The sequence below is a fragment of the Protobothrops mucrosquamatus genome, unplaced genomic scaffold (assembly GCF_001527695.2).
Source record: "Protobothrops mucrosquamatus isolate PMUCROS unplaced genomic scaffold, P.Mucros_1.0 scaffold183, whole genome shotgun sequence".
Taxonomy (NCBI): domain Eukaryota; kingdom Metazoa; phylum Chordata; class Lepidosauria; order Squamata; family Viperidae; genus Protobothrops; species Protobothrops mucrosquamatus.
This window is the reverse complement of record NW_015386542.1, coordinates 595,996-613,454: the sequence shown is the minus strand read 5'-3', so window position 1 is coordinate 613,454 and position 17,459 is coordinate 595,996. Positions and strand designations below refer to the sequence as shown.

Here is a 17,459-nt window from a genome sequence, read left to right as displayed (position 1 = left end):
TTTGGAAAGGAATTGTTTAATGACAAGTTGTTACAACAAAATTTTTAAGGGGCACTGGCAAAAGCAGAACCAATGGGCAGCCGAAATAGACAGTGTTAACTACTTATTCATACATTAAAAGAGATGGGAAATCTGGCAGGGTATCTTCTGCACCTGTCCTGTGCATTGGAGTCATCTGAGCAATGACGCCATGTGAACAGCTGCAGATGGATTTCAGCATGACACTGAAAACCAACCTTACAACAACACTGCTTATATCTTCACTGAAGCCAAGCAGCCAGCAGAATAGGACAAGGTTATGTTTTTGCTTGAGATACCATCATTCAAGAAGCAGATCTTGTTTTTCTGAAACATGAATACCAGTTTATATATTAAAGACCCACAAGGCCTGTTTTGCTGACCAGCGATAATTCTACTAAGGCAACCTGAATCTCTGCTATAATTTGGACTGCAGCTAGATGTGAAATTCTGGAAGCTGAGTCCTGATTCATTTTGAAAGTGCAAGGCTGGGAAAGGCTATATTAAAATATTGTTCATTGTTTTTTAATCAAATGTGTAACAGAGAGGCATGAATATTGACATTTACAAATATTCCCCTATGGTTTCAAATATTACTATATTAAAATGTTCATAATATTTTTATGTTGCCTTCACCCAAGGAATAACAGCTGGCTATACTGTTTTCATTGTCTTGGGTATAACAACAATTTCTTTTTAGCTGTTAGTATATTATTAGTAGTATTAGTATTAGTTATATTGAGTCCACCTTAGAAAAATCAGGTAAAAATAAACACATCCATTCTTTGTAATTCTGCAAATAATTGGTGAATATTTAAATAAGTAAGACCCAATCCAAGAATACTTATAAATAAAATAATATAGTTGCTCCCCATTTACCTACCTTCTGCCAGATGTTAGCATCAGGATCATACACAAATACTTTCTTTGTATTATCACCAATAAGGTAAATGACCCCATGCAAGGAGGCACAACAAGGAGCAGAGAGGTACTTGGGGAGAAAGGGAGATGCAATTATACTCCAGACATCTATTAAAAATAATAATAATTTTCATGAAAATCTTCATTATCACTGAATAAAACTCACATTTTAATATATTTAAAAACTGTTTATTAAAATCACATGTTAATATCTATGGTGGAGTAATTCAGATTGTTTAAGCAAAAAAATATGAATAAAAGCCAAAGCCTGATAAATATTTTTATTATTACCATCAAACTAGAAAAATAAAAAAGTATAAAATATAAAAGCTCCATACATATACATAAAATATGGTTACTGAATGTTCTCAATAATGAAAGAAAAACCGTACTAGAAGTGAACTATCTCTTTGGCCTAAATGTTAAAACCTTTGTGGAGCTATCAAAATGAATGAGAAATAATCTAAGAAAGTGGAAGTCATCAGTGCTCAAAGGGGTCTCACACAATCTCTCATAATCAATCAATCAATCATCATCATCATCGTTTTGGTAATAGTCTTCCTTCTGAATGAGTAGCGAATATTAATATATGGAACATATATATCCATACACTTACACCAACAGATTTTGACACCTAATATACATATTACTCAGACACATACCCTCATACATAGATCTTTTTTCTCATATTGCAATCAGAAAAAAATCTAAGCAAGGAGACAATTTTCAAGGAAAATAACATAGCAGGTGAGAAAATAAACACATTTCTCTAACCTGTTCAGATAGTTTCCATTTTTTTCTGTCTTCTACTGTCTTAGCTATTCCACATTGTATCATTTGAAAACCATTGCCTCCACTTCATTAATAAACATGCTAAAAAGACAAGGCCCAGGACTGAATTGAATGGGATCCCATTTAATATCTACTTCTAGTTTGAAGAGGATCTACTGATGAGCACTTTTTGAATACAGTTTCCAAGCTAGTTAATCCACTTAATTACCATGCTGTCCAGCCTACATTTAACTAACCTTTTAATCAAAGTACTAAACTACACTTTGTCAAATATTTTGCTGAACACAACTTAAATTACATCTACACTTTTTGTAATTCTGCTAGAGAAATTTACCCAATCAAAACATGAAATTAGTCTGTCAAAAGTTATTAGAAATTGCCATGTTATTTGGAATGCTTTCTTCTAGGCAGACTACTGAATGATTTGGTTTAATCTTTCCAGTATCAAGTGGAACAATAATACATTTCAAGGGTTTGTAGAGGAAAGCATAGAGAGATAGAGGTGAGTCTTTGTTGAATAATTATACAAGAGGCAGTGAATAAAAGGCACATTATATGGCCAGAAATGAAAGAAATCCCAAAGCTTATCACCATTTTGAATATAACAGAACAAGATGAGATGGTGGACAACTGATAATGCATTTGATAAACACTGTTATCTCTATCTAGCATTAAATGAGTGGCAAGTGGAGGATTCTGATATTTACTGTAATGCAGGCACACATGTTTCATGATTATCATCTAATGTTTCCTGGGCAAACTAACCTTGGCTCACATTGCGTAACAGTTATTACAACTAGCAGGTTGATGCCAGCTGAGAGAATTCCAAAAAGCTATGACAAATAAGTAACTTGAAAGTTTCCTCATTGCACATGCGTATGTTGTGGAAGTTATGTGTAAGCTAGATAGCTGGATAAAGAAGACTATGAGCAACTGTCTATTTAAAATTAAAATAAAATTAAAATAAATAAATAAATGCTGTCTTCAATTTAAATAAGTATTTCTAGCAGTAGTCAGGTGATATAGGATATGTGGCGGCAAGGAATATACATCATACATTTCTTCTGCCTCAAATCCATGCATTTTTGTTTCTTAAATAAATAAAAGTAATAGCAACAACTAGGGTTCAACATGTCAAATAGTCCACAGACAATTCATTATAATCAAGGAAAGATTCTCACATATATTTCTGAGTTCTTAATATCCCACAATTATTTAGCATTTCCATTTAAAGAGATATTATTGGAATGTTCTATGATTAGCCTTGACTTCAACATGGATCAAAGCATACACCTTTTTATTTATATGGAGAAAGTACAGATAGTATTTATTCATAAAAGACAAAGCAAAGCAATGGTTTTGAAGGATGTTGTTGTAATGAGAGCACCTATCCAACTGACTACACAGATCCTATTGGAGTGTGTGTGTGTGGAAGAGGCAAGAATGTGTCCTACACACAGAAACCCTGCTCATGGTTATGACCAGCACATTTGTATGATACTTGGGCAATATATTACAGGAAATGATAGATTTCCATTCAGTATTAGTTGTGACAAGTTTTATAAGGAGTTTAGAATCAGGTCAGAGAATACCTTTCAATTATTATAAAATACAAAAGAACTTGTTGCAAAAGTACTGTCAGCTGCTTCCTTAGAAGTATTTTCTATTTCTTCTTACCAATAGCAGGGTTGTAACACTGGAGGGTCAATGTATTGTATTTGATAGCACAAGAACCAATGAGGTACAACTTCCTAAGACATCCGGCTATAGCAAAATTACTGACGTACTTCAAGGCAGGACTGACAAAGCACCAGCTGTCATTGTAAGGATCGTAGCATTCTACTTCCACAATATCCATTGTGGTTCCTTTGAAATACATAAAAAGTGGGAGAAAAGTTTGTTACATAAGCTTGCACCAATACAGGCAAAGAGCAAGATACATGCCTAAGAATCTCATAGGTCATATGAACTTGGCTTACTTATTTCAACAAATCTATTTCAACAATCTATTTTTCAGCCTTACAATAAAGACTGGTTCTTCCATTCAAATTACATGCAGCCAATGAGTCATAAAAAGTTATTATCCGTGGTATGTAAGAGATCTAAAATAGTCTCAGTGCACATCATGATGTAAAAGAGTTCCTATTAACCAAGATTCATGCCTGAATACATGTTGGAGCCCCAAACACTTTTCTTCACAATTTCTAAAAAAAAAATGAGCCTGAATTATGATCCTCTTCTCTCACTTATTCAGCTCTGATAGTTGCTATATCAGAATTTCTTCCTCATCCTTGTCCTCATCCTCATCCCTGTAGAAAAACAAGTCTAGGTCTACGACATATAACCACTATGTGACAGAAGTGACCTTGTGAAATGTTAGATTTTTCTAATTTAGTATCCATCAGAATGCTGCTGTGACTTTCTTTTGCAACCCACCACACCTCCAAATTGTAGAAATAAATATTTCTGGAAATTCAACTGTTACATTTTTGTGCAGGTTGGATAATAGTTCTATTTCTTTCAGGCCTCTGCTGTTCTATGCCTGTAGAGTAACTTTCTCCAACCATCTGTCCTCTAGAAAAGTGTAACTACAAATCCCTTAATCCTAGCCATCAGTTAGACTGGAAGGCTCCTGCACAATGAGGCTTTCTTTTATTACATATCTCGTGTCCTACCACCAATGGCATAGATCTCTCCATTGAGAACAGCACTAGCATGATTCGTTCGGGGCTTCAGCATTGGAGCAATGGATTTCCAGACACCCTTCTTAAGGCAGAAGCACCAGGATTGTGTTGTAGACCAGGTGTCATTCTGTGATCCTCTGGAGCCCCCTGAAAGCAGAAATAATTATCATAGTCGTTGTGAAAGTAATCCTTTATTATTTTTGGAGTTGACATTTGTTCACTCCTTTTGTTTCTGAATCTTCTACAAGCCTTCCACAATTTACAGATTTTTTTAGGTAAAATGCCTCTTCTAAAATGATGGAATATTATTATATTTGCCTTTTACTACCTGACTATGGGATCTGTGTGCTGTATTGTAATTATTTCTCTTTTATTGGTCAGGTAAACAGAATAAATCCATCCAAATTTATGGAGAAACATAAAATACGTTATAGTTTTGGTAACACCATAAAGTCAGAAAATATGCTATACTTACCTGTAATGTAAATGTTGTTGTTTAGAGCAATCATAGAAAAGCCCCATTTATTATAATCTGGAAAATCAGGCAAAGCAATCCATGTTTCTAAAATGGAAAAACCAAATGTATAAATAGCTTGTTAAATTCTTACATTCTCCTGAGAGCTTTGCCTTGCATGATAAAGATGATTCTGCATGGTTTCTATTTTTAGAATATTAGCAGTAATAAATATGTTGGGCAGAACTCCAAAATCTTCTTGTTTTCCCTACATATCTCTACTTTCTCTTTCTATTATTGAGCAGGATGCATGTCCTATATGCAGCTTTCTTGTGTTATATTTTTAATCAGTAACAAATGTCTAGGGCTTAAGTTTCTCCTCAACCCAATTTTTTTCTTTCTCATAAAAAGTAGATGGCTTTTTATAATTAGTGTGCTATTAACAAATACTGTAGTTGTTTACACAGTTCCAATAATATACTTTGTGCCTTCAAGTATGCTGGCCTTTCGTGAACGGCTAAGTTGTTTTCTCAGGCAATTGGGCTGGGTGTTTGGTGAGCACAGTTGATCGGTTTGTCTGTTGTAATTTATTATTGAACATAAATGGGAAGGATATATTAATTTGAGTTGTTTTGCTGTTGTTTAGTTTTCATTGTTAATTGACCAGAGGGCTGTAGTGGTAAAATGCAGGACATTATACATTGTTTAAATAAATAATTAAATGAAATAACCTTATTAATTGAAAAGTCCATGTCATTGTCCCTGTAACAGTAAATGAGTAAAGCACCACACTGAAAGGTATAATGGGCAGAAGGTATGATAGAGCAGAAGACAGCAACAATTTCCCCATAAACTTTAAATTTAGCTACAAATGGCAATATAGTAACAGTTGAAGAATAAGCAAAGACAACACCAAGAAAAATGGGGTTTCATGATGAATTTCAGGTCAGGAAGATGCCACTATGCACATATTCAAACAGAAAACCCCTATAAAGCTAAAGATAATGTGTCGTCATCAAGAGTAACAGATCTTTAAGCGGTCAGTATTATGTTAACAGAAAGAATGAGCAGGATTATAATGAGGAACAGAAGATAAAATATAAGTAACGCAAGGTTATATACTTTCAGGTAAAATGAAGATTTTCTGCTGGAAATAGAAAAATGTGAAGTCTTTAAAATATCTGATTTTGATTGTTCTTTCAGATAAAACTCGGAAAGCTTGCCTATGAAAAAGAGAAAGCTCAGAGAGGAACTGTAGCTTGAATAAGTCAAAGCAAGAAATTATTGGGGATAAATAATAAATGTAACCAAGGAGAAAGCAAAGAACAGATCCCATTTTGTAAAATTGAACACAAACAGATAAATGGGCAATACATTAAGCATGGGATATAGTGAAGGGAGAGCTAAAATACATCCCTGATCTCTGGGATTGCAGTGCTTTTGTCAATGATATCAAGAAGTAAAACTGTAAGATTTAGTCTTAGATGATGAACTATCTAACTGAATCTATCATGTTTCCTGCAGATATATATACTTCTATGAGCTCTTTTGAGAGGAATGTTACTACTACTACTGCCTGTATAGAAAAGTAAAATTTGTGTGTATATAATAAGCATCCATATCTGACAATCCCAATCACATTGCAATATTACAGTCAATCAATATTTACTGACAATTATGTAGATGGACTCAGTGCTTGGCCCCCTTTATAGGACTGTCCAAACATTTCTCTAAAAATAAAAATTTAGCACTGATTTATTAGAACATATAATACCCAGATATGTTTGGCAAAAATTTATGTATGGACATTATTTGTTTCTATGTTCACAGTATTGTCAACATTGCCCTAAAATTACATCATCTTTTCCAGATTACACCAAGTATCCAGAATTTAGAGTCCTAGCCTCTAAATTTGTTCCTTTTCCAACTTCAGTGAATTTGTAGGCCAGTCTGACAGGTTTCACTATCAATGTGAGCCTGGGAGGAATGCAGTTGCTTCACAATAACAAACAGCCCAAGAAAACCCAGAACATTACATCATCTGGAAATCTAAGTTGCCTGTGGCAATGTAAGTAATTCTACATTAAACCCAAAGGCATGAATGTTTCCACCCACACTCGTATATTTTTTATTCAAAGTGGGTCTGGAGAAGTGCTCTTTGATGTGGCAGATTACTTATTTTTCCCACCTTTCCTTTCACTTTCTGAATGAGGCAGAAGATAAAGAAAGGCCTTATAATTGGGCAATCAACCTATATAAATAATAGTTTAAAAATATGACCTAGCTTTGGAGAGGTTTTGCTGTTAGTTCCAATGAAATTTCACAAAGGAAAAGAAAACAAAGAACTGTGAAGAGAAAAACACGTGGAATGCATTCAACAGAGCATAAGCCTGATCCCAATATTATAAACTCTCTGAATGTGCCCATCCCCACTCCCTCCCTGGAAAGATACTCCAGCCATAGTATTGCATAACCACGATGATGCCCAAAAGCCAAAATATATGTCCTACATTTTCAGATTTTTATCACTTGAACATCCAGCCCAGAATTGCTTGATTGTGAGATGGATGGCATTTAAATTTAATAATAAATAAATAAATAAATAAATATGTTTCAATTCTACAACACTATTGTTGTTGTTGCACTGCAGTGCTCAGTAGCATGAGCTGGAGTACTCTTTAAAATGTTTCGGCTTGAAATAAAGGTGTTCTGGTGCTGTATATCACTTACTAGTGTTAGTGTTATAAAAAGCAAAATTTCTGGAGAGGCTCGCTGGCTGTTCATCTTCATCATTTTCTTCCAAAGCTCTGCCACCCACGACCACCAGCACCTCTTCTAGCTTCTGTGGAAGGGCCTTCAGTCTCTGCTGGACAAAGGGTTTGTTCTCTGCCTTAGAGTAGGAAAAAAAATATATTTCACAACATAGAAAGCTTCTAATTTTGCAGCACTCCTCAGTTGCTTTTTTCAACAATTTGTATGTTGTACATTTAAAATTGTAGGAATGTACTTGGCAAAGCAAAACTTCCCAATTATTCCTGTAATGAATCTATATACTTTCTAGCTCAAGCAAAGCAGGAAGTTCAGCCTACTCTTAATATGAGTGAATTGATTGATTTCTTCCCATATGCCTTCCCACTTATTTTACAATTTGAACACACTTGGACTGCGTACTATTTTTTTTTCTTAAAATAAAAAGAAAAAATAGAATTATGCATTTTAAAATTGCTTTTCTCTGATATCTCAATCAGGTAGTGTTATGAGGCACATATCCCTCTATAACAGTGGTTCTCAACCTGTGGGTCGGGACCCCATTTGGGGTCGATCGACCATTTCACGGGGGTCGCCAAGCAAGGCTGTCTGCCATTTTTTTTGTCCACCATTTTTTTTGTCCGCCATTTTTCCCCTTTTCCGGCGGGTGCCTTACCTCCCTTGGGCTGGGCCAGCTGGTGGTTGGCCTGCTCTGTCTCTGCCGCTTGCCAGCTATGCCTCGGCCGGTGCAGGGGGCAGAACCACGCATGCGTGGCGCTCCCGGGCAGGGAAAGTCCTCGACTTACGACCAATTGGGTAGTCCTCGACTTACGACCGGTTTAGTCCTCGACTTACGACCGGTTTAGTCCTCGACTTACGACTGGTTTAGTCCTCGACTTACGACCAGTTGGAGTCGCAGCATTAAAAAGGTTGAGAACCACTCTCTATAACAGTTCAATTACACTTGGTAAACACAGAACAATAATTCATCCACAGTTCATAATTTCAGTGGGACTTTTTAAAATCTACTTTCCTTGTCCCCCAGGTTGCTTTCTATGCTGCAGAGAGATCCTAATTATGATGATAATAACAATTCTAACATTTAAAATTTTATTCTGAAGAATACTTTGATTAGCATTAAATAATGCAAGTTTAAACACAATGATGATGATGTTATCCATTCAATCCAGTCTGAGAACTTCACTGTCTACTATTCAGGACATGATACCAAGAAAACAAATGAAGTGGCATTTATACTAAGGAAGTTTAAACGTGTTGGCCCTATAATTAATATGTAAACTAAATAGCACATTTTATGAGGTACTGTACAATCAGTCACCCTCTATCTGCCAGCCCAGCCACAGCCGAACAAGTCCAGAAGTTTTTCCAAGTAGCAAGTATTTCTTGGTTTTTGAATCATTAATGTTCCTAACCAGCCCAGGATGGTTATTTAAAAAGGAAAGAATTGCCACTTTCCCCCTAGGATAAGAATATGAGTCTTTGCCAGTTTAACTAAATTTTAGATAAAAGCTGGGAAATCTGTAAGTTCAGATGTATATAGAAAACCAATCACTAGTCCAGAAATTCCCTAGTCTATGTTCTATCCTTCAAACTGAACTAGAACTGGGTCAAAAAATACATAGTACCTCCAAACACTGACCGTGCTCCGATGTCTGGCAATGATAACCTTGCAAGCTTCTGATTCTTGAATCAGTGGTTCAGATGACAACATGTTTTGCAGATACTGATCTGGCAATGAAACCAAATGCACTAGGTCAAGAAGCTCTGGAAGGTGCACCACTCTGGCCAATTTTTCATACTTGACCCACCTGAGCACAGCTTCAACTAGGCTTTGTTCTTTTTGTACTTGCAGTAGGTTGTTCGAAAGATAAATAATTAGCCTCTCTTTGGAAAGTTGAAGAAACTCTTCCTGTTGAGATACAAGTTCAAAATTTTCTTGCAAAAATGACCACGCCTCAGATGAAATCTCTGAACAGCCATGCATCTCTCCAAATTCACAAATGCCTAAACAGTTGGTTGCATCCATCTGCTGTCTCAAGTACCGACTGCAAACTTTCTGGATAATGGGGAAGTGAAGTTGGCTGGATGTCCTAATCAAAGCTTCCACATTCCCCTGATTGATGGTCATTTTTCCTGTGTAAATAAAATTAATCAAGGACTCCATAGTGATAGGATCTACTTCTTTGATCTCTACACGTGCTGAAAAACTTTCCATAAAGTCACCAGCAAACATAGCATTGAAGTACTGGCTACAGAGGGCCAGGATACTGCGGTGGCAAGGGAATTCATGTTCCCCAACAATCAAAGTGACATCTGAGAGTTTGGGATTGCAACGTAGGGTCTGCAGTCCTTCCAGAATAGATTGAGGATGGGATGGAAGGCAAAAATCGAAGTCGTCAATGTTCCTCACCATGGTAATATTCTGCAAAAGGCTCTAATTCCGTACTTGGAAATGATTTTAGATGCTCCCAATAAAGAATAATTTTTCCAATCCTGTTCACAGGATAAAAGGAACAAAGTCACACTGATTTCTGAATAAATGGGCCTTTTTAAATAATTCCATGTTTACAATATGCAATGCAATATTTATTTTTAATTATTTACATCATTTCAACTCTGAAATATACAAATAAAATCTAACATGCTACACATATATCTACATAGTCCTTTAAGCTAACAAATAAATAAACAAAATCATAGAGTGTTAATTGTGATTATCCTGATCTTACAAATAAAATAAATCTGTATGATCATAGAATACTAAATATGAGTGATGTTTCCTCCAGAACTGTCAGGACCAGCGCTCTGCCAGGTTCTGTAGAAGATGAAATATTGAAGAGGCTTGTTGATCTCAGAGATACACTGTTAGTAAGCCATGGAACAGCTATACCATTAATTTACCTCATACACACATATACACACAAACAAGCTGCACTATCGAAACCAAAAATAAGCAGGCATTCAACAATAAGAACTGAAAAGGGACAAGGTATAAAAGCAGGTGTTGATTATTCTGGGTCTACTTCTGAGATTTCTGTCAGATTTGCAATTACATCAAATAAGGAAAGAGAAATCAGAGGACCTGAAGCTAAAGACAGATTGATTATTTAGTAAAATTGGAACCAATAAGGATTTATTTTTTGCCAAAAAAAATTGCTTGTGGAATTTCTCAGGAGGTCACTATTGCACTACTATTAAGTCCTTTAAGAGGTCCTTTAGAAGGTCCTCTAGAAGAATAACAAACAGGATGAAGTTTCAATCCTATGCCAGGTGATATTTCTCTGATCCCTAACTATTAACAGCCATTTCCTGGAATGATGGTGGCTGAAAGCAAAACTTAATGATATCACTTTATTAAGTATAATATGAAACGTGATGTTATCTTTTCACAGGAAACTTAGCTTGCCAGTGAGCCAATGCTTTATAGTTATAAATCTTTTTTTAGTAGGGGCAGTTACTAGAGCAGGATGAGGAAAACTTTGCAGTGATCTAACCTTATTATATATACACACATACACACAGAGATACATATATGCCAACCACAACCACACTCTTTTATAAAGCACATCTGGAATAGATTGAAGTTATATATTGGTGATTATAAAGCAAATCAGACATATGTTATAGTAGCAGGTGATGTTAATGCAATGATAGGCACTGATAACAAGTCCCTCTACAATAACTATAATCTCTACCTATCTACTGTAAAGATAGTTTCTCCACTTCTGCATCAGTCAAAAGATATGATAGGAAACTTCTACAGGCTATGTTTGTTTCAAGATTTCTACAAGCTGAATTTGGATAGGGATGGCATGTGGAGGAGGGTGGAACAGGTCAGGAAGGATGTGGGGGAGTTGGGGAAGGGATGTGGGTTGGGATGGACAAGGCAGATGCCACATTAGTCATGGAAGGTGCACAGGGGCAGCATGGGTCAGGCAGGGTGCGTAGGTATGGAAGAAGTGCTGTGTGGGTCAGGGAAGGTGCATGGGGGGCTTGGATTGGGTCAGAGAGGGTGCATGGTGGATTAGCAAGTGGTGCTGTGTGGGTTGAGAAAGGCATGGGGGGAAATTACATTGGGGAAGGTACCTGGGTGGGCAGCACATGTCGGGGAGCATGGGAGATGTGGCATGGGCTAGGAAGGGTATGGGGGGGTTCTTTCATCTTCCTTCCTTCCTCCCTACCTTCTCTTTCCAGAAGGCAGGTAAATGGCTGATGCTGGGTGGGGGACAGAGAGAGAGGTTGGAACACTAGATGGGAAACTGTCATGGAGCAATGAAAATAAAGATCATGTGATGCAACAGTAGCACAGCAGCACAGCCAGTAGCATTGAAGCAGCCATAACATTCCAAATGTCATTCCCTCAGGAGTCATGATTCCCAGATTTTGGACACATTCTGTAAGCCAGCTCATTTGAGGTACCTTGATTCAAAAATGGTTGCCCTATGATGCACTGTTACGCCATTAAAACTCATGACCAGAATGTTAGTAGTATATAGATGATTCAATCATCGGCCACTACTGTACTTCAGTTATTTCCTGTTCTCATATCTTCCCAGCCCCAAAGATTAGGAACCAGATATTTCAATCAAAACTCTAGTCTGATTTAAGAGGCATATTTTAGTTCTCTTGAAATTCTTTGGCATTTATTGCTAGGATGAAGATTTAGTAACTAACTAACTAAATAAATAAAAGTCCAGGTATTTGCTAAACATTCTAGAACAGTGTTTCTCAACCTTGACAATTTTAAGGCATGTGGACTTCAACTCCCAGAATTCCACAGCCAGCAATGCTGGCTGTGGAATTTTGGGAGTTGAAGTCCACATGCCTTAAAATTGTCAAGGTTGAGAAACACTGTTCTAGAATCTACAGTGACTACTATACTAAGTGACTCAGTGACACAGTGACTCACAAAACTGAGCAAACCAAGACTCTCAAATATCTTGGAATCATTGTTCAGGTCTCTGGCAGGAGAAATTCTCACTCGGACTATGTAGCTCAGAATGGCAACTGGAACTTTCAATTGATCAAGAGGTGCCTTACTCATTCTTGCTAATTTACAGTTACTGTTTGCCAAAGTGTTATTCTCAGCTCCCATACAGTGTTCAACTAGAGCCCTCTACTAACTACTCAAAAGTAGAAACTGCACATTTCTATGAAGTATCTTTCATGTTTTTTACGTACTGGTTAAAGTTAAAAGTTAAAATTAAAGTTAAAATTAAAATTTCTACCCATAGATTGATTACTTAAGCAGATAATGTCAGTGCTAAGATAGAGGACTTGTGTATTTGAATTCTAGGGGTTCTCCAAGGAAGCTTTCCTGTTCTCAGGCTACGCCCAAGGGTGCCGACAGAGCAAATGCTGGACACAGATAAGTCAGTGTCAACTTTCCATCCCCCATGAGGTTATTAGATTTCTTATAGTCACCCCACTCAGAAAGACTCTGGGTGGCTTACAACATTCACTACACAATTAAGAACAATTAAAACATAGTTTAATAGGCCAGAGAAAAGCAGTCACACACATACATCAGGAGTTCTACCAACAGCTTAACTGCAGACCTGGGATTTCGTATTTCCATCTCAGCCTCCTATACCAGTGATTTTTTTTTAACTTGTTTGAACCAACTGCCTTTTTTCCCTGCCTCAAATATTAATATTATCTCCACAAAACAAAAACAAAACCCAGACTGTTGTTTTACAGAAGAGCCTTGGCAGTAGCAGTCTCAAGCTGGATTCTTGACTCACAAACAAGTAATTACAAATTGCTCCATTATCTTCAGCATATATCCAAATTACCCCTTTGGGTAATTACCTTCTAGTTTAAAACTTATACAGCCTGCTACATAGGAAAGACAAAAATTTAATCCTGTTTTATTTTGTTTTGCTAAACTAATCTACCATAAAATTTAAGATCATACAACATTTAAGAATCAAAACAATCTGAAAATTAATATATATCAATAAAAGGATGTGCCAGGAAAGATTTGGAAACTACATTGTAAATAAAACAGCTTTCTTGCTAGGAAGGAGAGAGAGTGAATGGTCCAAGGTCACTCAGCTGGTTTTATGCCTAAGGCACAATTAGAGTCCCCGCTCTACTGGGTTTTAGCCTGGTATCTTAACCCCTACAACCACTTTGGCTCTCTTGTTAATAGTTAATATTCCCTATCCATTATCTTGACAGGAATCATTACCCACTAACTTCCAGAGCTTACCTTATTAACTTGTTCTATACACTGGCAACGCCTGATCTGGGAGACTGTTTGGAAGAAAGCTTGCCTTGACCCTTGGCAGTGACAGTTATTAGGCTGGGGTTTTTTCCCCAGCAGTTGCAGACTATGTATATGTATTTTTAGACTGGTTCTTACAACCGGCATAGAGGAGGGTGGAGAAATGATTTGACAGTTATTCTCTCCAGACCACCTGCTCTTAAAGTAACACCCAAATAAGAAAGTAGGATGAGAACTTCTTAGAGGGAAGGTATGCAGCTACTGGAAGCAGATTTGAAGTGACTTCAATAAGTCTGAAATTTGATTTCAATTTGATTAGGCTTCCTCTATAAGATTTTAGCATCTCATCAAAACGGATGATATTTATGGGCAAGAGTGTTGAATAAACACCAATTCTGTGTATACATACATACACACAAACCCACCCAGGGTTTGTGTTTATTCAATATGCTTTCCCATAAAAACTTTAGCTAGGGTTTACCTATTCCAATTTTCTGCATTTTCAGTAATCATCCCAGCTGGGTTTACACCATACGCTGGGCTAAAATGTGAGTTCTGCACAGTGTTCCCTGATCAAAATCTTATGACTAGATTTGATTTCTGCATTGGCTATTCACTAAATCCAGGGTAGTTCCAGCTTAGAGGAAGGTCTGGCCCAATATTGTTTTCAGGGATTTCTCCTCTCTAGGGAGACTTTACAGGGGGCAGGTTTTCTGAAGGAAAATAACAAGGAAAATTGCTGGGCCTAATGTATAATTTGGATTCCTATAATTCTCCTGGTGTAGTATTGTCATAAGACAATTTTGTCCCCTCATAAGGCTAAATGGAAAAGCTTACAAATAAAAGGGGGCAATAAGTATATGCAATTGTGTTTCAGCCTTATAAACAGCAATACTGCCTCAGGGATGATTAATTAAGCAATATTTCATAAAATATATGCTATCATTGATTGCTACATTGATGAATATAGCCAAACTTATGTAATATATGTGTATGATAAAATCAACTTTATGATCATCACTCTGATGAGGGGTTTTTTTGTACAATAAAAATAATATGAATTACAAGCCTCTGAAAACATGTTCTGATTAAGAAAAGATGTTAGTATATTTAAATCAGGGGGACACAAATTAAGCTCCCACCCCTTCCTGTGCCCCTCACTGTCCTTGACTCAAAAATTTGATAGCAAATTTTAATTTTCATTGTGATGGTAGCACACAATTATTAAAGACATGGGGAGTAACCATGATATCTATTTTATTTTTAGTTTAATTTATGTCCTGACCACCCATTTCTTGAAATAAGTATAGCTCCTGCATGCCATCCAAGGGCCAAAGGATCTCAAAGCAGATGGCAAACTCCAGATTTAAATCATATAGCTGTAAAACATCTGGGTTAAAACAATATTTAAAAGAGGACATTCATATTGCACGCTATAACTTAACAAAAGTTAGCAAAGGAAAACAAAAGACAATTCAGATTTTTGTTTAATGTAAAGTTTTATTTATATTTCTAGAAAGTTCACTGAGATCCAGCAGATATGGATAAAACTGATCCAGAAAAGCAATACTGTTGGTTAATATAAGGAAGACCCGAGATTGTATTTTGAGTGTTGAAAGCAATTCTAGTCTAGAAATCTAGTGCAAACCATGATATTTTTTTTTGAAATATCCTGGTAAGAAATAAAAACTTTTTTTACGTTTCAGAGTAAAAATCCTCAGATAAAATACTGGATTTTGCTTTTTTGTACTTTGCTTTTACTGTAAAAAGTAAGAGCTTTGTAAAGAATAACTACATGGGGATACTATATGTATGAACTGAGATAAATGTTCTTATTCAGATTCTGGAACCCACATTATAATATTTTATGGAGAAATACATATGACCTCCAAATAATAGTAATAATACAGTACTCAAATTAAGGTATATTAGACATCCTTTCAAGTATTCAAAATCTCAAACCAGCATAATATGAGACATTAAAATTTATATTTCAGTAATATAAAGCTCACACCTAGAATGGATAGATATAAAATAATAAGAAGCCAAGGATAGTCGCCCTTTTAAAAAAGTGACAAAAACTATTTTATTGACCAATTTGTTGACCCAATTTTATAGTCTAGGTTTTTTTGGTCTGTAGTTATATATTCAAAAAGTTCCAGACACGTATGGATGCAGGAAATTTTCCTTTCAAAAAAGCAAGAAGGAGTAACTTCCTGAATTTTGTTTGTGCTAGCTTTCCTCCTGCTGTAGATGTGCCAGAGGGCAAAATCCCCATATGTGTCCCCAGAAGAATATGCAACAGAATTATGCGGCGGCTTTTATGTTTTGGGAACAACTCTTCAGCCGACTATCTGAAAATACCAGGCGAATAAACTACAAAGCAAACAGACCAAGTAGAATGTTCAGGTTTGGCTGCATGCATCTTAGAAATGGAAATAGCTGAAAAATACTTTTTTGTTCTGAATAAATGGTCATAAATTTGATCATTAATTCACTTTCTAAATAAAATGGCCATTCTGATGCAAAGTCTATGATTTTCCATAGGAATAATTTTAAATATCTCTCTAAGAAAAATTAGGATAATAAAATCCTGAGGGAATGAACTTCTATGGCAGTGATAGCGAACCTTTTAGAGACCGAGTGCCCAAACTGCAACCAAAAACCCACTTATTTATCGCTGGGTGCCAGGTGGGCGTGGCCCACTGGGTGAGCGTGGCTGTGGTGGTCATGGCAGACTGGGTGGGTGTGGCCAAGGTGGGTGTGATCACCTCAATGTTGTTCGTGGGGGAGATGTGGGGGCCAGGCAGGGTTGGGGGAGATCAAGGGGGTCTCTGGTGGGTGGGGCGGTGGGCAGGAGGCTTGTCCTGCAGGTGAGGCAAGGTGAGGCAGGGCGGAGGTGCCATTGTCACAAGGCAAGGCAAGTTAGGGGCCGGGGCAGCTGCTGCCTGACACCATCGGCCCCTGCACACAGAGGCCAGCGAGCGCATGGGTGCTGGGATGCATCCAGCCACGTGGGACCTCGGCGAGTTAGCGGGTAACTGATTGAAGAGGGACAGTTGCCATCTCCGGGGCATGGCACGCATGCCCACAGAGAGGGCTCTGAGTGCCACTTCTGGCACGCGTGCCTTAGGTTCGCCACCACTGTTCTATGGACTGCCCCAGATTTTGAACAGAATGTTGAGGCACTAAATCAAATTCTTGGAGAAGGATTCATGAATATGAAGGGTTAAAGTAGTGTCTTGAACATCAGCAAACTTAAGCCATCAACGTTGTCCCCTTAAATCCCCTCAAATGCAAGATGAATTCTGTGGAGACCTGGTGATGAGCTGAACTTTTTATAGCTTTGTACAATACAATCAACTTTGCATGAGGGCTGTTCCACAGCAGAAATTCATGCACAAAAGAAACAAAGGGATGTGCCTGGAAAATGATATACCTTAAAAATCTATAAACTATAAGGTTTGGAGCTATTTTAACTTCCAGTTTTATATGAAAATGAATTTCTTCAAAATACATGCTCAAAAGTAGAGATGACAGTGTACATGCTGTAAAATGCCTGCATCCTATGCCATGTAAAAATATGAGCATT

General features: G+C 37.0%; 1 protein-coding gene across 1 annotated transcript in view; it reads right to left on the bottom strand.

Moving 5' to 3' along the window:
• Positions 1-13,940, bottom strand: part of KLHL30 (kelch like family member 30) — a 17,481-nt gene extending 3,541 nt beyond the window's left edge. Inside the window, exons 1-7 of the mRNA XM_015813720.1 lie at positions 13,853-13,940; positions 9,278-10,131; positions 7,600-7,759; positions 4,891-4,977; positions 4,407-4,562; positions 3,409-3,597; positions 902-1,047 (exon numbers count right to left, since the gene is read on the bottom strand). Coding sequence (XP_015669206.1) covers positions 902-1,047; positions 3,409-3,597; positions 4,407-4,562; positions 4,891-4,977; positions 7,600-7,759; positions 9,278-10,051 — 1,512 coding nt within the window. The 5' untranslated portion in view covers positions 10,052-10,131; positions 13,853-13,940. The remainder of the gene's footprint in view (positions 1-901; positions 1,048-3,408; positions 3,598-4,406; positions 4,563-4,890; positions 4,978-7,599; positions 7,760-9,277; positions 10,132-13,852) is intronic.
• Between the last annotated feature and the right edge of the window lie 3,519 nt (positions 13,941-17,459).